The 22,933-nt window shown below is 44.7% G+C and overlaps 1 protein-coding gene across 7 annotated transcripts in view; it reads right to left on the bottom strand.

Annotated features, from left to right (window-relative positions):
* Positions 1-22,933, bottom strand: part of SPAG17 (sperm associated antigen 17) — a 299,338-nt gene that overhangs the window by 14,213 nt on the left and 262,192 nt on the right. For 3 of the 7 annotated variants that reach the window (XM_048819705.2, XM_048819681.2, XM_048819714.2), the window contains exons 36-42: positions 20,437-20,550; positions 14,343-14,388; positions 10,559-10,661; positions 10,045-10,098; positions 5,914-6,016; positions 2,930-3,047; positions 1,570-1,659 (exon numbers count right to left, since the gene is read on the bottom strand). In XM_048819705.2, coding sequence (XP_048675662.2) covers positions 1,570-1,659; positions 2,930-3,047; positions 5,914-6,016; positions 10,045-10,098; positions 10,559-10,661; positions 14,343-14,388; positions 20,437-20,550 — 628 coding nt within the window. Of the gene's footprint in view, positions 1-1,569; positions 1,660-2,929; positions 3,105-5,913; positions 6,017-10,044; positions 10,099-10,558; positions 10,662-14,342; positions 14,389-20,436; positions 20,551-22,933 lie in introns of those variants that run through there. The other 4 variants (XM_048819690.2, XM_048819724.2, XM_048819697.2 and 1 more) reach the window with 4 other exon arrangements.

Raw genomic sequence — 22,933 nt, forward strand, 5'->3', positions numbered from 1 at the left:
GTGGGTGCTCCGGGGCTGGAGCACCCATTGGAAAATTTGGTAGGTGCAGAGCACCCACCGGCAGCTCCCCACCCCGCGCCTGGCCCCAGCTCACCTCCCCTCCGTCTCCGCCTTCCCCCCCTTCCCCTAAATGTGCCGCCCCGCTCTGCTTCTCCGCCCCCCCCCCAGTTTCCCGCAAATCAGCTGTTTGCGCTGGAAGCCTGGGACAGCTGAGAAGGAAGCGGCGGCTTCGCGCTCAGGCCCAAGGAGGCAGAGTGGAGGTGAGCTGGGGGCAGGGGGGCGTAAGGAGGGCCGCCCGCGCCACAGCAGGTAACCCAGGGGGTGCACAGGGGAACCGCTCCCCGCCCCAGCTCACCTCTGCCTCCGCCTCCCTGGGCCTGAGAGCGAAGCTGCTGCCTGCTTCTCAGCCCTCCCAGGCTTCCCGCGTGAACAGCTGATTCGCGGGAAGCCGGGGGGGGTTGCGAAGAAGCAGAGCGGGGTGGCACATTCAGGGGAGGAAGTGGAGGCGGAGGGGAGGTGAGCTGGGGCTGGGCATGGGGCGGGGAGCTGCCGGTGTGGGCAAATTCTCACCAAATTCTCCCCATGGGTGCTCCAGCCCCATAGCACCCAGGGAGTCGGTGCCTTAGGCGCCACTTTTGATGTGATCAGTGGGGGCAGCGGCCGCTCCCCCTGCTCCCCCCTTAGCTACGCTCCCCCGCCCCTAGGAGCCAGAGGGACCTGCTGGATGCTTCCTGGGAGCCGCCCCAGGTAAACACCGCTGGGTCTCCCCACCTCGCCCCCTAGCAGGTCCCTCTGGCTCTTAGGGGCAGGGCGGGGTGGGCACCCACTATGGTGGCCCACGAGACCCTCCTGCCCGGTTCCAGGAGCAGTCAGGGGACAGGGGAGGGGGGTGGATGGGGCAGGGGTCCCGGGGGCGGGGGCAGGGCAGGAGTCCCGGGGGGGGGCGGGCCATGACCCCCTCATGGGGTGAGGAGGGAACTGGTTGTTAAGATTTTGGCAGCTCATCACTGGATATATCAGCAAAACTTTTAAGTTGTAGACAAGGTTTCAGAGGCACAGAACAAAACTTACAGCCCAGGGATAAGGGATCAAGGTGGATTTAGCTCCCCTTTGAACCCTGCTGATTCTGGTCTGTGGTGGAAGTCAGTGTGGCCCCCAGAACAACTTAGGCAGTTCTCCAGCACTGTCTAAGTTATTGCAGCAGAGGGCTATGCACTGAGGTCTCACCCCTTCTGGCTTCAATACACCATTCCTGCTCTTGCCCCTGCCCCCAGCAAGTCCCCTATACCAGGTCTTGGGTTGGGGGCCTTGTAGGGCAGTATAAGTTGCCTTCGGCACAGAATGTGCCGGGGGAAGTCTTCTGTGACCAAATCTACGGCCCTAATGGCTCTTTTATGTTGCTGCAGCCATTTTCAAGGGCCATAGCAGAGGAGAGAATCCCTCTCATTATTTTCCCTGAAGTGTTAACGTATTACTAGCACAGCAGACTTACATTCGGCTCCCATTCCCCTCTCCACCACTCTTCAACCTATACCTGTACCTAGATACCAAACCGAAATGCTCCTTTACCTGCTCTGCTGGAAACTTCAGTCTGTGCTGAAGGACTCTGTGTCTGAGGTTTCAGTGAGTGTTGGGAATCACTGGTTGGGGCAAACGGACCTGTAGATTTTACAGAAAAACAGATGGGTATATTGACAAAATGCTGGTTATATCAATACACTACATTTCTATACAGAGGGTATTAAGCATCTCAGTTAGGGAGGTCATATACTCTCTGAAGTACTGCCAGGCCTAGTAATGAGTGCTGTGTGTTGCCATGTGAATATAGCCACCAGCAACTTGCTCCATGGGGCAGCAGGGAGTGGAAATGCTGCACAGGGCACATGGTGAGTCATGGCCAGGAGTGCCTTGTAATGCTTTGCAGCCGAATGGCTGATTCAGAAGTGAGCTGAGAAGCTCTACCAAGCAATCCAGTCTAGTTCTCCAGATAGCTGCAATACAGGAGGCTTGAGGGAGTGCAAAATGGGGAAAGATGAGAATGATCAGGGCTCTGATAGGGACCCATGGAAGATTGTTTTGATTATATGTTCTTTGCTGTGTCATGAACAGTACAGTATAATGCCTTTCATCCTGATGTGCCAGTTCAATGCTTGCCAGGGCTGCTCTCTAAACAAAGGATCAAACTACTCCTGTCAGCGCTGTAAACCTCTCGAATCCAAGCTCTTTAAGATGCTTTGTTCACTGCCCACCCCTCCTTTGTTCTCTCCAAGTTGTCTCCACCCAACATCACTCAAATTCTTATGCTACCTACCCCTTCTTCCACCCCTGGTCTCCAAACTGCCACTCCACCTTACCCTTTCCTCCCACTTCACTTCAAGATCCTCCCTGTCTTCTAGCTCCTTCTCAACACTCATCCACCCTTTCCCCAGCCTTCGCTCCCTCATTGCCTTCTTATCCATTCCTGCTCTCTCTTGCCCCCAGTTAAGTTTGCCCGGTTGCTGTTCCACCTCCTCCCAGCCTCTAATGCCATCTGACAACCCCTAGCTTTTCACTTTTGCACCCAGACCCCACTGATTTTGCAGTTCATTTAAGTCTGCAAAGACCCCTAAATGTATGTCACAAAGCAGTCTTATAATGTTCCCAAGCAGTTCAAGTGTCAAGCAGATCTGGGAGATGTGGTGTTGAATGATAAGGTTTAGAACTGAAAATCCTTTCAAGTATTATTTGTAGCATCCACACTGGTATCAATTATTCCATACTCATTGTTCAACTCATTCACCTAGTTGGTATCAGAAACTAATGGAGACATTTTTCAGTCCTTTGCAGAAACTGTAACTGCCCCAAGGCACCCTCGTGAATTTAAGTGCAATAGTAGTATGAGGCAACTCAACAAGCCAATGGAGAATTTTGCTCCACATTGAAACATTACCTGCACTGAGCTCAGAAGTACTCCTAAAAATTTCTGTGATTGTCTCCAACGGTGGCTTCTCTCTCTCTTTCTTTAGAAATGGAGGAAGTTCTTTAGAAAGTGAATCCAGATCAGGGAACTTTTAAATAAAAATGACAAGAAGTGCTCATGTCTCCTAACCATATATATATAGCCACTATGAAAGAGGGCATAAAGAAAACAAATAAGTAGAACTAAACCAGTAACAATTAAACTGACAGTATAAAATAAATATAGCTGTGATTCTAGAATATACTTCCTTCTATACACATTATAAAAAAGCACTTCAGCCTATTTATCAAGCAAGATGGTCTGCACTTGACACATGTACATAACATCCATTAATGCTAACTGCGTTCAGTCACTCAAAAGTGCCTTCTACAAGATAACTAAGATGATTAAAAAACAATCTAAGGGCTTGGCTACACTTGTGAGTTACAGCGCAATAAAGGAGCCCCGGGCACCCTAGCTCACTCCCCGTCCACACTGGCAAGGCACGTAAAGCGCTCTGTCTCCGCAGCTACAGCGCTGCTGGTACTCAACCTCGGCGAGTGGAATAACATTTGCTGCTCCACTGCTGGAGCGCCGCGGCGCCAGTGTGGATGCCCTGGTCTGTTATTGCACTGTGACTGGCCTCCAGAAGTGTCCCACAATGTCTGTTCTAGCCACTCTGGTCATCACTTTGAACACTACTGCCCTGCCCTCAGGTGACCAACTGTCAGACCCGCCCTTTAAATTCTCTGGGAATTTTAAAAATCCCCTTCCTGTTTGCTCAGCCAGGCGTGGAGTGCTCTCAGCGAATCTTTCCAGGTGACCATGCCTCCACGTGCCAAGCGAGCCCCAGTATGGAGCAATGGCGAGGTGCTGGACCTCATCAGTGTTTGCGGGGAGGAAGCTGTCCAGTCCCAGCTGCGCTCCAGCCGTAGGAATTATGATACCTTCGGGCAGATATCAAGGGCCATGCTGGAAAGGGGCCATGACCGGGACACACTGCAGTGCAGGGTTAAAGTGAAGGAGCTGCAGAATGTCTACCGCAAAGCCTGAGAGGCAAACAGCCACTCCGGTGCTGCCCCCACGACCTGCCATTTCTACTAAGAGCTGGACGCGATACTTTGGGGCGACCCCACCTCCATTCCGAAGACCACCAAGGACACCTCAGAGCTCAGTTCAACAAGGCAGGAGGAGAAGGAGGAGAAAAGCGGGAGTGCGGGTGCTGAGGTGGAGGAAGACACCCCGGAATCCCTAGATGTATGTAGCCAGGAGCTGTTCTCAAGCCAGGAGGAAGGTAGCTAGTCGTGGCGGCCGGTGCTTGGGGAAGGACAAACACCAGAGGAGGTTCCCGGTAAGCGGCTTTTATTTTGGGAAGGAAGTTATTCGGTGCGGGCTCTTGGGGCGAGGAGGGTTAGGACTGCATGCATGCCTAGATGTGGAATAGGGCGTTGATGTGCTCTGTCACATTGCGGTAATCGGCCTCAGTGACCTCTTCAAAGGTCTCATCCAGAACTTGGTCAATGCACTTGCGTAGGTTTTTTGGGAGAGCCACTGTTGTCCTCGTCCCAGTAAGGCTAACCTGTCCACGCCACTGTGCAGTGAGGGGTGGGGGGACCATTGCTGCACACAGGCAAGCTGCATATGGGCCAAGGCGGAAGCCGCATTGCAGTAGAAGACCCTCCCTTGCTTCCCAGGTCACCCTCAGCAGCGAGATATCTTCCAGGACGAACTCCTGTGGAAAATGTGGGGACAGTGTTCAGTATAGAGGCCCCCTTCCGCTGTTGGCTCTCCCGAAAGCACAGAAACCCAGAGGACAGTACAGCCGTGAAACAATCAGTCACACTTGACCTTGTGCTTACTCACCATTTTGGGGCTCCCATGGGTTAATTGCGCTCGCTTTAGGACAGGCTAATTATGTTATTGTGTTTGCCCTTGAGTATGGGGGAAATCATTGCTCTGTCTGGTGTGAACAATGTTGCCTCTGTTAAGTGTTGCATTTTGCCTTTACAGATGCAACCTTGAGATTTCAGCCGTCCGTGTTATCAATGGCCGAGAGGCTGCAAAGAATCAGGAAGAGGCCACGTAGAAGCAAAGAGGACATGCTTCCTGAACAGGCCAGTGTTCCGAAAGATGCGTGCATCAAGCACCTTTCCGGGCCAGCCTGTGTTAATGTCAATGAAATGCCCATGGTGATCCACAAGCGCGTGAAGAACCATAGAAAAACAGCCCTTCCGATTACGTACTTGGAGGCTAGGTGGGCTGGTGCCAGAACTGGAATATACGTCCCATCTATCGCCCCTCCGCAATTAGGGAAACACATTTGTGCAAAGCCAGCCACAATGTCATGCACGTTACCCGGAGTCATGGTTCTTCTGAGCAGGATGCGATTAATGAATGGCACAAGCAAACTCGTGTTGATATCATCGTCGGTGTCCTCACTGTCACTTTGGATCTTAAGGAATAACTTGACTGCCAAACGTGACGCGCTGGTGAGACTCGTCAGCATATTCCTCAGCAGTTCGGGCTCCATTCCCGCAGACCGAAAGGGAAGACAGAGTGTGCAGTACAAAAAATGTTGAAAGATGGCACCAAATGTGGATGGAAGCAAAGGGAATGCTGAGATGCAAACCGATGCAGCACAGGATGTTGGGACAGAATCCAGAATGCCCCGCCCTCCCACCCCCTTCCTACAAGCCACAGCGCCAGAATGGGAAGAGGTGCTCTGTGGGATAGCTGCCTGCAATTCACTGCTCCCAATGCCGCTGCAAGTGCTGCAAATATGGCCCCGCCAGTGCACTTGCAGCAGTCAGTGTGGAGAGACTGCAGGGCTTTCCCTACTGTGCTCTACGAAGGCGGGTTTAACTCACAGCGCTCTACATCTGCAAGTGTAGCCAGGCCCTTAGATGCTTTGTAGGACTGAGACAGAGATTCTTTGCACTAATACCACCTCATTCATCTTCTCTGAGCTCCATTACCTCTTTCAGGAGAAATTCCTTGCCGAGTTCAGATTCAAAATAGGGTGGAATTATTCTGTTTCTTATTCCTATTAGGCACTTCCTTCCTTCATCAAGTTCCTGCCTACATAGTAAGGAAAAGAAAGAAGAAGATATTACAAGTGTTGCCCCTGACATTTTTTTTGCTAACCAAATCTATTAATGTCATTCTCATAATCCACTGACTTTTTCTTGAAGTTACCAAATTTCCAAGAAGCAGAGGGACCAGCTACTGAGCCCCATTCTACACATCTGGGATCTAGATAGCAATTTGAAGTTTGTATGAATGGTGGCTGATCTGTTGCCTTCATGTAAACCCACCATCTCCTAGTTACACATACTCTAATTATTAACAGCCCAATCCTGTTCCCAGAAATCAGCAGACAATAATATGAATTTACTGTAAATATATTTATGCAAACCAGAGGAATCCTCTAGACTGGAGACTGATGAGTTAACCACATCCAGAAAGCACCAGAAGCATCTCAGACTTTCAGCTCTCCCTAGATGAATCCTGGAGCTGCATCACAGCCCCAGTTGAGATACTTCCAAAGCTTTAAACTGTAGAAAACTACACACATACAAGGGTGGAACAAGTTCCAGCTTAGATGATCTCTCTACTTTGAGAAAGCATATGGGCAGTAAATGCAAATTGTGTATTCACATATACCAAGGGAATTCTCAAGTCTGGAGACTGACTGATAAGAGAAAGCAAGTAATCCAAACAGAAAAAGAGATGGGGAAGAACAGAATGAAAGGAGGAAAGATGGACCAAGGAAGAATGAGAGACTAAAAGACCTGACATCCAAAAACAGCGTCTTCATCAGAGGCTGATCTACTTGAAGTATCTGATCAAAATATGAAGAGATTGCCAGGTGGCTGCTCTGCAGATCTCTTCAAAACATGCTCTAATTCTTCCTGCCCTAGATTTAGAGGCAGTTCTTGGTGAATATGCACCGAGACTTGAAGGTGTCTTTCCACCTTTCAAATCAACAGATCTGACTCATCTGAAGATGATAAGGTGGGTTAGGTAGTATCCTTTATAGGACCTCATCCAATGCACTAAATGCCCCAGTAACAACTGAACTCAGACAATCACTACACTCTCGAATGAATTCACACAGGAAAATGACCAAAGACAAAAAAACCTTATTGCCTGTGGGTGAACACTTTTCACAAAGTGATCACTCTGTATCTGACCTCTCAGTTCTCATCCTCAAAGAAACCTGCCCAACACCTCCAAAAGACAAGCCCAGGATTTGTAACTTTACTAGATACTAAATCATGGATTGAATAGAGACATTGGATTTATGGCTTATTACAACATTCTATAACCCACCCAACCCCCTCCCTTGTCTCTCTGCCCCCAAGCTTTTACCTTTCTCTGCTGTGACTGGAGAGGTGTTAACAGGCCACTTCATCTTGAATGGTCCCTTGAAATATACGTTAACTACACATGCTAAACAATCTGTTCCACTTTGTATTTAGCTGTGACACTCAGCGTATGTCTACACTGCAATTAGACACCTGTGTCTGGCCCATGCCAGTTGACTTGGGTGAAGAGACTTGGGCTAAGGGGCTGTTTAATTGTGCTGTAGATGTTCAGGCTCAGGCGGCAGCCCAAGCTCTGGGACCCTCCCCCCTAACAGGGTCCTAGAGCTCAGGTTTCAGTCTGAGCCTGATTGTTTATACCACAATTAAACAGCCCCTTAGCTCGAGTCAGCTGGCACGGGCCAGCCACGAGTTTTTAACTGCAGTGTAGACATACCCTCAAAGTACATTTCTCAGACCTGAAGAAGGGCTTTCTATAAGCCTGAAAGCGTGGTCTTTCACCAACAGGAATTGGTCCAATAAAAGCTATTACCTCACCCACCTTGTCTCTCTAATATTCTGGGACCAACAACACGGGTAAAACAACACTTATACAATCATCTAAAGATGGTCATTTTAGATGCTTTGAGACCTTGCTCTTGCCAGAATAGAAGATGAAGAAGACATCTGCCTGCCTGAAGGGCTTTGTCCTATACAAGAAGAAACTGGTGGCTCTGCAGACATCCAGATAGAGCCATCTGAACTCATGAAGATGAGGTTTAGCAGAATGCTGTCTTAATCATTAAGTCAACACATTTTGGGCCTGATTTCCACTCCTTGAAACCAGCTGTAATTTCATTGAATTCAAGGGAGTTACTCCTCCTGATTGCAAATGAGTAGAAAATCAGGCATGAAACCCTGGCTAATTTGAAGTCAATGAGTTTTGTCATTGACTTTAATGGAGTCAGAATTTCATCCCAGGTTTTTAGTGACAGGTGACATAATATATCCATTTTAAGTAGAGTTGATTTTAAGTAGATTTAGATTTTTATTGGTAAATATTGGTAAACATTAATTTCACTGTACACACACAAACTGACAAAAATATTTCCATCAATAATAACTGAAATTTGAAGATAGGCAAAGTAAGAAAATGTTGCTTGTGAATGTATTAGAGTTTATTTAAGGTTATTTACTTTGTATATTTTGACATGTGATGCTGACAATTTGTGTTTTATGGGTTTATAAAGTTTTAACTTTTTGAAACTTAACATCTACTGTATTAGATACTTATTGTCTGATCCCCTATTGTCTGCTGCCTCCATAATTTCCTGAAACTGTGCAAATTTTGCTTGATAAATAAATAAAAACTGTTTATATCCATAATTTTGCATAACTGAGAAAATTTAAATAAATAAAAATTGAAATTATAAAAAATAAAAATAAAATTCTACCAAGCCTAATTTTAAGGTACTTTTTACATAGTATGTAATGTGAGATAAAATGTTGCCATCAGGTGGCACTAAGGCAATTCAACTTCAATCTGGAATTAAAGCATTTTATGATTTCAAACAAGTCAGTTACAAAGTCAAGAGCATTAGCTTAGCTCTGATGCCATGCAGGAGACCCTGGCTCAATTGCTATTTTCAGTCTTTCACAAAAACAAATTAGGAAAAGCACGAGTTTCTCATCACAAGATTATTTAATCTACACTGTATATTCTTCTGTACATCAAGACAAACACTGAACAGTTTAAATAGTAATCCTCAATGTCATTTATGTTCATTGTGGGTGCATGCATGTTTCTGCGAGAGAACCTTCACTTTTGTGTTTCCCATTCATACTTGAAGTTTTCATACATGACATTAATTTAATGTAGATTTTTTCAATTATTTGGATTTGGACAGTTTTATACAATGCCATAAAATACAGCACTCTGTCATATTCAGAAAAATCCTACTTATGGGATAATTTCCGGAATTTTTTTTTAGAAATTTAAGTGGAAGTGAAATAAGGGGGTTAGAATTAAAGCTGAGTTTCGGCCTTAATTATAGTTCTCACTGCTGCTTAGCCTATAATGCTTTCCCCTTCCATAGCACCTTTAATCTGAAGATCTGAATGTGCTTATCAACATTAAAGATTCCTTACAATTCCTGTGTGAGGGAGATAAATATTTTACAAATAGAAAAATGGAGGATAGGGAGATTTATGGTCAAAATGTTCAAATTTGGCACCAAAGGGACCAGATTTTCATGGGGACTGAGCAGGTGCTCATCACCTCTGAAAATCAGGCCACCTCCGTTAAGTGACTATCAGGGGGATTTAAGAACCAGAATTTGAAAACGCTGACCTAAATTACTTTCCTAGCTGGTGTTTGGAGCTAGGGTGACCAGATGTCCCGATTTTATAGGGACAGTCCTGATATTTGGGGCTTTGTCTTATATAGGTGCCTACTACCCCCCACCCTCCGTCCCGATTTTTAATACTTGCTGTCTGGTCAGCCTAGTTGGAGCCAGGAATAGAACCTAGGTTTTCTGACTCCTAGCCCCTGTTCTAAATTGTCTGTAATATTCATTGCCTCTATTCCTATGCTTTGATCTGTCATTTGCAAAAGTATCAGAGGTACAGTCAAACTATTCATTCAGCATTTCTATTAGAGCTAATGCTCCAACAGCATTGTTCTGTTGCTGTTATCACATTAAGGGCCCGATCCAAAGCCCAATGAGAGCAGTAGGAGTCTTTCCATTGACTTCAGTGGGTCTTGGATCAGGCCCTAACTTTCTCTCCTAATAACACCATTACCTGGACTGCTCTAATTTTGTCTGCCAGTGAGATACCTGCGTTAATCTGTCCTTGCTGCATGAGGGGGAAAGGAGAAAAAAAATGAAAATGAGATAAACAGCACAATATTTTATAAGCGTGAATGGTTCACAAAATAACTAATGAAAGAACGTATTTCTCTTATTAAAGCATGTGTCTGATGACTTCTGACCTGGACTGATTACGAGTATAGTTTGCAACACTCATTGGTCAACCATATTAATAATTACATTTTGCTCTTTTATAGCACTGTGCATCTAAAAAACTCAAAAATCTTCATAGCACCCTTGTGATATAGGTAAGCGTTACTAGCCCCATTTTACAGAAGGGGAAACTGAGACAGAGACAAAGTGTTCATAGGGAGAGTCAGACAGTACTTGAACTCTTCCTTTCCATTCCCATGTGCTAACCACTAAAGCATACTGTCTCTCATTTCTGCTTCTCACCATCCTTTGTATGATTTTTGTTAACAGCAGGTCTTATTGGATTGTCCTACCTGAAACTCTGCCAGTAGTCTTCAGGTTGCTTTGATACTGTCTTCCTTCGTGGACTTTGGAACTGAGAATCCACAGCCTGCTCATATAACTCTACTATCTGAGCTGCAAGATAAGGAGAGAGAAGAGTTTTTAAACAGCCATTGACTGGTTTGTTTTCAAAAAGGATTCTCAGAAGCCAGCAAACTGAGCAGGAAGCCAGTTAATCCAGCTAGGACTGAAATGCAGAGGAAAGGGGAAATGTTTAGGGCCCAGATTCACAAAGGTGCTTAACCCGCACTGATCTAGGCCTTAGGTGTCTGACTCAAAGGCTGGAGAGAAGCACCTTTCTCTGCCTGAGATTGTCAGCTGTGAACCATCTCCTGGCATTAGGTGCCTAAATCAGGTCAGCTTTCTCCTGGGGGGAAGAGACAGAGGTTAGGGCACCACTCCTACCTGGGATGTAGGAGACTTAAGTTCAAGTCCACGCTTCAAATCAGGCATGTTGGGAATTCAAATATGGGTCTCCCCCAGCTATTAGACATAATGGAACATGCATAATACCCTGCCCCCCAAAATTCCTTACCTGCTTGCCTCCAGTTGCCCTTTGTGAAGGTTAGGTGTGCTCTGAATACACTTACTGCAGGCAATACGGGCATTCCCCAGCCTCATTTGAGAATCCCTCCAGTGTTTAGGTGTGAGTGAGGGCTTTGAGCAGCTAGTTATCTGTGGGGTGGTGCCAGGACTTAGATGGGTTTATGCATACCCACTGGTGGAAATTTAGGCATCTATGGGGATTTAGGCAGGAGCTGAGTGGTGACTTTGTGAATATCAGTGGCACTTAAATATTGGATTTAGGTACCTAAAGAGGCTGTTATACACCCACATTCCTTTGAAATTTACAATGAAATCATTCCTAAAACACTTAGGGCTAGATTCACAAAATTTACTTTTTGTAGTTTTTTCCCTATGTTTTGAAGTTTAACTTTCACTTTTCTGTCTTGTCAATTTTTTTTTTGAACTCCAGTTCTTTTTTACATTATTTTTTCCCTGTGTTGGTGATACATCTTTACAAGCTTAGTTCCATTTTTGCCTGGAAATCATGCAGTATGGAAACCATTACTTGCAGCAATCCCAGGTTAAGCTTCAAAAATATGAAAGATCATGAAAAGTATTGTCCAATTATGAAGACTAACCTCTGCAGTCTTGGACTGGCTGAATAATTAGCATTCTAAAAGCTGGCATCATCACAGGGATAGCAAATATGCAGAGATATTACTTTAAAAATAAATAAATACATGCTTTTTTATTTAATTTTTATGTATTTTTAAATGTTAACAAATGCTCAAAGGCACATATTAATTCATATACAGAAACTCATATGTTATAAATACTAAATTGTGCCATCATCTCCCAACATACCAGGTCTTAGGCTTCCCAGGTGTCTGGTATTTGACCAGAAAGTGCAGTTGAAAAGGGGACCTGACAGTGACCGGTCAGATCTATCAAAGTCTGGTTACTGTGGGTGGGGGAGGTGGGGAGGCGCCAGGTCCTCACCCACGCCAGCCCCTACTCAGCCATTGCCAGCTCCCAACCCCAGCTCTGCAGGCAAGTTCCTCCTGACCCAGGGGGGTGGGGAGGAGGGGAACGGGAGAGGAGAAAAGGAGCAAGTGATGTGTGTGTGTGTGTGTGTGTGTGTAGCGATGGGGGTGGAGCCTTTGGGGGAGCAGTAGGGAAGAGGTGGGGCCTCAGGGGGGAAGTGGTGGGGTGAGGGAGGTTCTGGCACTCCTGCTGGAGTGTCCGGTTTTTAAATATCACAAAGTTAGCAACCCTACCAGGTCTGTGTACCCTGGCTTCCACAGTCTCTATAAACAATGACATTGTCTCTCCAATGGGAGGGATCCTCAAAAAATCAAATTGGACCTCTGCCTCCATAAACACTGAATTTGCAACATTAGCTTCTCTCTGCATTGGGTCTTATTAAACATCATTTGCTAAAGTTTTCACTGGTAAGTCCCTAAAGTTACGATTCTAAATCATTCAAAAGTGGCCTGATTTTCAAAGGTACTAGATACCTACGCCCAGATCCACAAAAGGGTGGGGCTTGGCACATACCCTTCTCTTGGAGTTCAGAGCCTAAAACCAGCCTGTGGGGAGGTATCTCTGCTTGTGAAGTAGTATCTCTGCTTATGAAGATAAGAGAAGATTGGTATTTGACTGCCTAAGTCACAGTTGCAGAGTGTGATCTCATAGGTATGCTCAAGGGCTGCCTAACTCCAAACAACTGTGGGGGAAGGAGTGCCACCTCCTTTATAACATGTAGTCATTAGGCTACTCACCCAGGATGTGGGAGACCCTGAGTTGAGGTCCCCCCTCTCCTGATGAGGAGAAAGGATTTGAACAGGGCTCTGACACCTCTCTGATGAGTGCTCTCACGACTAGGCTATGGAATAGTCCGATATGGGTCTTCCTCAATCTCTCCTATTGAAGTTGTTCCACTTTCATTAAATAATTGCATAATTAAATATAAATTGGACCATATTGGTGGTTAGGGCACTTATCTGAGAGGGGGAGGGATAGCTCAGTGGTTTGAGCATTGGCCTGCTAAGCCCAGGGTTGTAAATTCAATCCTTGAGGGGGCCATTTAGGAATCTGGTGCAAAAATTGGGGATTGGTCCTGCTTTGAGCAGGGGGTTGGACTAGATGACCTCCTGAGGTCCCTTCCAACCCTGATATTCTATGATTCTATGACCTGTTTAAATCTCCTCTCCTCAGCAGGTGGAGGGGGGACTTGAACTTAAGGTCTTCTCAAATCCCAGGTGAATCCCCTAACTATTAGGTTAAAAGTTATAAGGGAGCTCCTCCTCCTCCTCCAGGCATTTTGTGGAATTAGGCAGCCTCTGAGCATGTCTACCAGATTGGGCCCCTGCATGCAATTTAGGTGGCTGAATGCCTATCTTCTCATGGTTTGTGAATTGCTCTTGGGCTCAGGTGGGAGTTAGGCACCCAGACACCTAGAGTGAGGCAGCAGTGTGCATGCCCAAAGGCAGAAACGTAGGCACCTACAGCCGAGTGGGAGTTTTGTGGATCACAGTGGTGCATAAAAATGAGATTAGGAACCTAAGTATTTTTGTGGACCCTACCCCTAATAATTCACACTAAAGTTAATGAAGTTGCAGCTTTGAAAATCAGCCTTTTTTTTAGGTGCATAAATATGGAAGTACAAGCCTAACTTCGGCAACTATCTTTAAAAATTGTGGCTGGAATGTTCCTACTTTTGTAATACTAATTAACTACATAGGGTTGTGTCAATGGTTGGCAAATGTGTCAAGACTCCATAAATGTAGGACAAAAAAGGTTATAAATGTGGGTGCCTAAATTTAGCCAACAAAATAGGTTCACCAGATTTTTAGAGGTATTGAATTACTGAAGTTAATGGGAGTTGTTAAGGCTCATCACCTGTGAAAATCAGGCCACTTAATTAGATGTCTGTGTATGGACTTAAATGCCTAAGTTTAGACATCCTGGCTTGACCATTTTGATTTAAGTTCCATTTTTTTGTAGACCTGTGACAATTATCACTCAAACTAATTAGTGACAGTAGATAGGAATGCCGCTTTTGTTGCCACAATGGTTGTCAATTATAGATCTCCCCAGGTTTCACAAAATGGCTATCAATTACAGAAGTAAAAAGGGGATCAAAAACCAGAAGAGACAGACTAATGTGCAAAGCCCTTAAAAAGATCACTTCACCTATGTTTAAAAACCATTGGAGTGTTTAAAATACAGAGTTTTAATTGTTCCTACCTCTAGTGTTGAGATCTTCAGATGATTTCTCCAAGTTAGGGAAAGACTGCAATGAAGACAGAATAATTATGGATATGTAACAAACAAGACCTTGCACAACGGTACCTACCCTTTGAGAGAGTTTTTATACCCAAACAAGCGTTATGTCAATCTGAGGCTACAAATGGGGTCCCCTCAGCGTGCCTGGAAATGTGAGCCAGGAAACAAAATATCTCTAAAGTACAGAACAATGGGAGCCAAGGAATGGGGGATATGCAGTAGACACAGCCACATGAAAATGAGTACGGGACTTCTCAGGCCCTTGGCAATGCAAGCAAGAGAGTAGCAGATGAAATGTATACAAACCTGAGAGTCACTAATGGAGAGTGAATTTAATCTGATTCTCATATGTGATGAGTTAATTCCTCAGAATACTTTGCTTCAGAATATGTTAATGAGCCTGCAGTGTACAGAGAATTAAAAGTGATAGGACTGCATTTGCCTTATGGTTTGTTTCCGCTAGGTAAGGGTGGCTTTGCAGAGACAGAGGTGCATATATGTGTTGGTTGCACTTTGACCTTGCAATGGCACAGCATATCCATACTGAAAACTAGTCTGTGGCACTCCCTTCATTTCAGTGTACTGTGGGACCTCCCGAGGAATCTCCCTCACATTTTCCAGCACAGTTCTCTAGAGCAGATTATGTAAAATATTAGAAAATTATAGTAGGTCTCTAATCACATTCTGTCATTTATGCATTAAATTACAACACAAGTCCCACCCCCAACCAACCCATTACTCCAAACTGGTATGTTAAGGCTTGGGTCAGATAAGGATTTTTTTGCCTGGGACTTTCCACTTACGTTGGTTTCTACTGAAAGTCCCAATTGTTTACTTCAATACTGTTTCTAATAAGAGGGTCAATTCTGCTTGAGTATCCGTGCACATGCGTATTGCAGTGCGCTGCCTTTATGCTCCTTTCAGTGGCCAAAGCGCTTCTCTCCCTCTCCTTGACGATCTGTAGTCCTGGTGTCCTGGGATGTAGTATGATGATCATTACCACATCTGGATGGAGGTATGTCACTTCTTTGTTACAATGAATATTTTTAAGTTGTATTCTTTCATGTGATACAAACCAACACTTTTGCTCATGTTCTATTTAGTGAAGTCCCATTGGCTGCTGCAAAAATGTGAAGCCTTGAGCCCTATTTTTGATCTGAACTAACAGTTCCTTTCCATCTCTTGTGTCTTTCCCCATGGGCATCATTTTAGAAAAATTGGGGAGGAGTGGCACAGTTGTGTCAGCACACAGAACATTATATGTGATTATATTATATCTTGCAATGTCTTGGGGGGAAGGGGCAAAGCAAGGTTGGGGGAGACAACTAGCTCCTTTGCCCCACAGTAAAGAACGTCCCTGCCTTTCCCCTAGGATTCAGAGATAAACATGCTCTGAGCAGAATCTGGAGGAGCAGGTCGCTCTGGAATAGTTCCTCTCCCTCAGCCAATTCCCTGTGTTCCCCACTGGTACAACTGCACCAGTTGTACCCACAGTGCCTGCATATAATGTAAGCTCCTCCAGGGCAATGGGGGAAGACAAGTGACTGGAACACCACAATATGCTCTGTTTGAGAGTTGAGATGTATTTGGCAGTGTGAGGAGTTTTACCTAGTTGTAATTATGTTCTACGGCAGTTTGGGGATATGTCTGCATCAACTTAGGAATATCATTTTGGTTTTGTGATTGCCTGTTGTAATTTCTACCTCTTTTTTTTTAATGCAATCTTTTGTATGGCTATTTCTGTAGCAGGAACCTGGAACCTAAAGCAGAGACTATGTTTCGGAAGCTGTGTCGGAGCAATGAAATGGCTATGAACATTGAAAGGCTTTATCCCAGTGGTAGCAGACCCACTGACTTTGAAAGAACACTCTTCATAGAAACCTGTGTGTCTAGGAGAAGAGGGCTGGAATCCTCCAGTCTCAACACATAGCTGGGAGAACTGTAGTTTCTCTGCTCGGCCACCTCACCCAGCGGTGGCAGTGACTGCTTTGAAAGGTAGCTGCTTTTTCTAAGCTAAGGAAACAATTCCATTGCCAGAAACAGAAGACCCTGAAGGAGAGAGTGGAGGGGACTTTGCCTCCCCTCAAGGACTCAGACGAAACCCAGTATTCACAAGGTGGTGAGGAAACAGAGGGATTGTGTTCAGGAGTTTGTTGTTTTCCACAGAGCTCTGACTCTCTTGTGCTTTTTAAAAACAAAGTGTGTGTATAAGAAATTCCTTCGCTAAGCCTGCATTTCCTTGCTTTACTGCCACACTGTCCCTGAAAAGGTTAACTACAAACCAGAGCTCCCACAGCTAGGTAGTCTCTGGAGGAAATGTATCTAACCAATGGGGGTGAGGTCGGAGGGCTTGGGAAGGCTGAGGCACTGGTTCCAGGGTCCAAGCTGCAGGTCCCATTGTTTAAGACCGGTGTCAGGCATAGAAGTCTGCACCTGATAGTGCACCTGAGTTACCAGACCTTAGGATAGTGACTAGTCACTACCCAGGCTCATGGAGCTAAGCAGCATATGGGAGTCATTCGTTGGAGCCCATTACAACAGACAGTGTCAGCTCAGAGGGCAGAATTGGATCTCCTCTAGGTTACAGGCTATTCTGGGGTGCGGCACTCTCAATCTCTCCTGTTGAAATTGTTCCACTTTATAAATATAAATAATGAAATATTAATTGGAGCAGGGACTTGAGTCTTCTTCCTCCCAGGAGCAGGCCCCAACCACTGAGCTAGAGAATCATTCTCACACTCTTTCTCAGGCCTACTGACTATTTAAGTATTTCATATGAAGTTGTCACGACTGGAACATGGTCAGTCTGATCTAGTGGCCAGAGCACAAGTCAGGCCTGGTCCAATATACTCAGAAGACACCTATAGAGATTGAATTTAAGAACAGATGGAAGTCAGGAATTCATAATGTAGAAAAAGAAAAGAATTCTAGTGATACTTATGAAGATCTAGCACTGCATGTGTTAGCAGAAGCTGGAGTCAGAGATGGCATCTGGATCATACCCTTGATTGAAGGAGTTCCTACAAGAATGGAGCTTAATACTAAAGCTGCCATCTCACTGATTTCTGCATCTTCCTATCACCAGATTTTGTCACCAGTTCCTCTGGAAGAAACTCCAAGGTTTTGAAGACTTATAATGGAGAAAAGTTAGTCCGAAAAGGGATATTCTTAGTCAAAGTTCAACTAAATGAACAATCACTTGCTTTACCCTTGTATGTGACTGAAGGAAAGTATTCACCAACATTTGGCAGATCTTGGCTTGAGAAGCTTAAGGTGAATTGGACCAAAAGCACCCTGAAATCTTCAAGAAATACTTGATACGGCAAAGTTTTTGAAAAAGAGTTTGGACAGATGAGTAACGTGTCAGTGAAATCTGAGAGCCAGCAAAAATAGTGCAAAATATCCAGAGTTGTGCCTTGTGAAAGCTGATTTGGACCATTTAGCGAACATCAGAGTCTTGTCCTTAGTTTCACATAGTGAGTGGGCTACACTCATCGTACTAGTGATCAGGAAGGAAGGCGTTGTCTGAATTTGTGGAGATTTCAAAGTGACTCTGAATCCAGTTTTATATGCAGACTAATATCCACTACCTCATACTGAAGATGTTTGCTACATTTAGTGGTGGACAGTGTTTCAGTAAATTGGATTGGCTCAATTCATACCTACAAATGGAGACTGATCCGGCATCTCGCAAATATCTCACAATCAACATACAAAAACACTTATTTTGTTACAGCTGATTGGCACCTGCCCTGTTCCAGAAAGCCATAAATGAAATTGTGAAGGGACTGAATGGAATTCATTGTTATTTGGATGACATCCTTATTACAGGAAAGGATCAAGAGGATCATCTTCAAAATTTGGATGCTGTCTTGCAACATTTGGAAGACCATGGGCTGAGAGTTCATTAAGACAAATTTGAGTTTTTCAAACCTTTAGCTGAATATCTTGGATGTGTAATTGATGCCACAGGCTTCAGAAACTCAGTAGAGAAAGAGAAGATGGTTCTTGAATCACCAGAGAACAAGTCACAGCTATGTTCATTTTTAGGACTGCTTAACTACTACAGTAAATTTCTGCCTAATCCAGCCACAGCATTGGCACTTTTACATGAACTGTTACAAGCAAAGAAAAAATGGAAATGGACTAAAGAGTGTGATTGTGCATTTAAGGAAGCAAAGAAACGACATGTGGACCAGCTGCAGCCTTGACAAGTACCAGAGTCTAGGGATGATCCAGCAGGACTTTTTGTTTCTGTAATTGAACCTCCTTCCATTACAACTCCTAATTTTGGTGACTTGTTGGGAGAAAATTTGATACCAGATCCAGGGAGCCAGTTGATTCCTTGCCACCAACTGTTCCTGTTGTTCAGAACACAGCTGCACTGTCATTCCCCACATTATTTCAAGATAGTGTGAAAACCAGATGTGCGCATGAATTGATAAATTGTTTAGTTAGTGAGTTGCTATTCCAGGACAGAATAATCCCTTGCAATTTAAGAGTCTGCAGTAATCTACCCACAACTTCTAGTTAGATTATATAATGTTTCATGTTAGCCATGTACATCATGGGCAGCGAGTATAATAGGCCAGAGGCGCTAAGCCTCCAGTGACACAGCTGCCACCACCCTGCCACCAGAGGCCTGGGCTGTGGTGGCCCCGCCTGCGCTCTGCCTCTTCCTGTCCCTGCTCTGCCCCTTCCCTGAGGCCCCACTGCCTGCCACTGCCTGGTGAGTCCCTCCTTGCCCTCTCCTCCACTCCACTCACTGCTTCCCTCCTCACACACCTCCCCCATGAGATCCCCCCCACCTGCCACATCCGTCCTCTCCTCCACCCACCTCCTTGAGAGACTCCCCTCCACTTACCGCTCTCCAAGTCCCTCATCACCCACCCACCCCCACAGGAGAAAGGGGTGGAGGAGAGGAGGTACGTGGAAAGTGTGAGTGGCAGAGGCTTCGGGGGAGCAGGGGGTGGAGGAGAGGAAAGCTGCGGTGGGTGCGGGAGGGTCTCATGAGGGCTGAGGAGTGAGGAGGGATGTGGCAGGCATGGGAGGGTCTCACGGGGGAGGCGGACTGAGGAGGGACAGGTGGCGGCAGGGGAAGTCTCATGGGGGCAGGAGGGTAGAGGAAAGGAGGGGACGTGGCGAGTGGTGGTGGAGGTGGGCGAGTGGGGGATGGGGAGGGCCTGGGGCAGAGCGGGGGCGGACAGTGGGAAGGGCTGCAGGTGGAAGAGGGGGGACAGGGAGCTAGTCTGCAGCCTGCTGCCCACAGTCTGCCCCTGCTCCGCCCCAGGCCCACTTCTCATGATGCACATGATATTGAATGTGCTTGGAAAGTTTTTTAAAGTAGGATGGAGGAATGTGACATGCTGTTTCTTTAAATGTTTGGATACTCTCCCTTCCACAGTGCAAAGCCTCACTTTCATGTTAGTTTTAGTTTTGCAGCTAGAACAATAAAGTGAGCACAGCAGACATCTGTGTTTGTGTCAGCTCCCTGTGTCTATCTCCTTCTCTGTTGGGTCCAGAAATATAACAGGCACCATCACCACAAGCAGCAGCCATTGCTGCTGTTTTGTGAATCTAGCCTTGAATTTTTGTGGTCTGGCCAAAAGTATTTGGTGAATTCATGTCAAATTCACAAATAGTTTCAGCTCAACCGACTCTACATTTTTCATCTGAAAATTTTTGCTCAGCTCTGCTCAGGAATCCTTTGCTCAAAGGACACCAGATGTGGACAACTAACACTACCCAGGCAACCCCATGAGGTACAGAAAATTTCAAGACAATCTGAGTAAGTACATGGATTTTAAGAAGAGTCAACTTTTAAACAGAAAGCACTGCTCAACCTGAACTATAGTAGAGCTGGTGTTCTGCTATATTACATCCTAAGATTTTGTTTGTTATTTTGTGAATGGATATGATGTATTTTAGAGGCGCGGCAAGCACCTGGCATGGTTACTGACAGAAGTGACAGTGCCATATTGCTCCTGGTGTAAATAGACCCTGAGTTTCAATAATTGATATTGAAAAGAAACAATTCAAAATGAAGTTCTCTCACCATAACCAGTTTGAGGAGGTCAGCAGCATTACCCTTCTCTTCCTCTGTTCTTGGCTCTTTAATGATCATCTCTTGCATCTCATCTTCCTGTTTCAGGATGTAGTCTATGTATTCCTAGTGGAGCAGTGAATAAAGGATATGGGAGATGCAACTGTTTGTTTTACAGAAGTAAACATAATGGACATTCATATGGAGGAGAGTTTACTTATTAGTAAGTGAGGTATATATTGCCTCTGAGGATTCACATTGTCAGGGTCAAGAAACTATGGTGGAGTTCTATTTGTCAGACGAGTCTTTATACTTAGAAGCTCAGTTAGATGGAAAAGTAGGGACCATGGGTAGGGCTAGGCTCACATCCCTATCCAGATGGCAAACTACATGCAAGGATTCATGAACAGGCATTCTTCCATACCTCTTTGAATTCCAAAGAAATGGGGAAGGAGAAGGAAAAGCTTGAGCCCCCTCCTCTAGCTCTTGGCTAGGTTCTGACCAAGTGAGTCTCTAGCTTAAAAATTCTTCTATAACAAAAGAAGTTTTATTCTAACGTAAGTAGTTTCAAGCTACCTTCTCATGACTGACAGTAGGGAGCTACAGAGGCAACTTTCTAAGGAGAAATACTGTCTTTGCAAGTGTACTTAGGATCATGTCTTCTGTTCTACCCCACAAATGCAGTTCTGTCATGTCTGTGAAGTCACGCAAAGTATTAGTGGCTGTTAGTGCTACCAGTTATGTCTCTCTTCATCTTTCTCTACTGATCATTGTAAGTCACTTACTCCTGGAATACCCATAGAACTGGTATTGATGTATAAACAACTTCTATGGACTGAGTTACATTTCTGGTTATTATAAGCATTACAAAGGTCTCTGGAATGCCCGTAATTGCACTGCTTCTTTCTAGGGGTTCCTTCTTATTCTGAGGGCCATCTGCAGACCTATTTTATAATCTTTTAAATGCAGAGGCCTAACCTGGGAATTTGGTATAAGAAGTTTAAAAATTTGCCCGCTTCTAAAAGACCAGTATGTAATCAGTATATGTATGTAATGCAAATGAGTAAAGCTGAGTCCTGCTAGAATGGCATCTCAAAAATGTAAGAGATGTAAGCAGTCAGTGTGTCTTTATTGCAACAAGACCTTTTTTCAAATGTACTATAAAAATCAAGTGACTACATTAGGGTACTTCCTCTTCTACACATAGCACATATTGCCGTATCTCCAAACTTTCAAACCTACCAGTGTGTAAACCAGTCACATAAAATGTGTGACGAATGATTGAAATGTGAATCACCTGTGTTTTGTTGTGCATTGTGCCATAATTGACAGATGATCATGTTTTTTAATTATAAAATCTATTTTAAGGATGTTTTCACTATGTTAATTAAATAAGCCAGTTATTTAAAAAAGAAAACCAAGAAACCAAAGTTTTAATCCCCTGATACGGGTCAACAGCAGGGTTTGAACCTTGGATTTTCAGATCTCCAGCTAAGAACACTAGGACTTGACAGATAACTTACATCTTTTTATAGACCACTCACTTAAGAGGGATGTGACACATTTTGCCAGAAGGTTCCAGAACTATTTGATAGAGAACAGTAGAATGATGAAGATTAGGAATTCTGGGTTCTATTTCCAGCTCTGGGGAAAGTGTGTGTGTGTGTGTGTGGCGGGGAGAGGGAGGAGGGGAATGGGATCTAGCGTTTTGAGTGGTGGTTACAGTCAGGAAGGCCAATCACATAGATTTGGCACATTAATTGTGACAGGCAGGACCATATTACAGACCTGCATTCTATTCCCGCCTCTGACTACAGTAATCCTCTGCAACCTCCCAGTATCTTATTTATCAAATGAATGGAATGAAGTGCATGGAAATATAAAGAGCAGTCAGCAGAGGAGAGACTGGATATCCTAGCTTTCATTTCAGTGGACTTTCCCTATGTTAAAGAGAATTTTAATGGGCAGCTCTCTCATGTCTGTGGAGCATTACTTGATGCAGCTGAAATGCAGAATGCCCTTCCAAATCCAGGGTACTTGAGAGTTCTGTATAGTGTGGGAGAGCCTGCTGTTCTAAAATAGAGTATTGTGAAATGTACCAAGTAGGAAATGGAGAAATAGACATTTTAGACTGAGTTTCTTTTTCTCTGTGTCAGAAACAAAAGTACAATGCTTATTTTTCTCTTACATTTTTTCTCAATGTTTAGTGCTTTTTTGCTGATTGGTTAAGTGATGACACCATGCTTAGTATTATAAAATAATCCCAGGAAACACACTTAATCTGTATAAAATGAAACAGACTGAAGTTTTCCTATTTTCACCTTGGAGATGCAACCTGTGATGGACATGGAATTGCTATGTATTGATATATGAATACTGATGTTTAACAATGCTATGAATACTGTAAATGAACCGCTCAGTGAGGTAAAGTTACAGTATAACTATGGAGGGTTGTTAGAATTTCCTCTATGAGTGCACTGATTTAATTTAACAGGGGGCTTTGGGAAGA

Source organism: Caretta caretta, chromosome 1 (assembly GCF_965140235.1).
Source record: "Caretta caretta isolate rCarCar2 chromosome 1, rCarCar1.hap1, whole genome shotgun sequence".
NCBI lineage: Eukaryota > Metazoa > Chordata > Testudines > Cheloniidae > Caretta > Caretta caretta.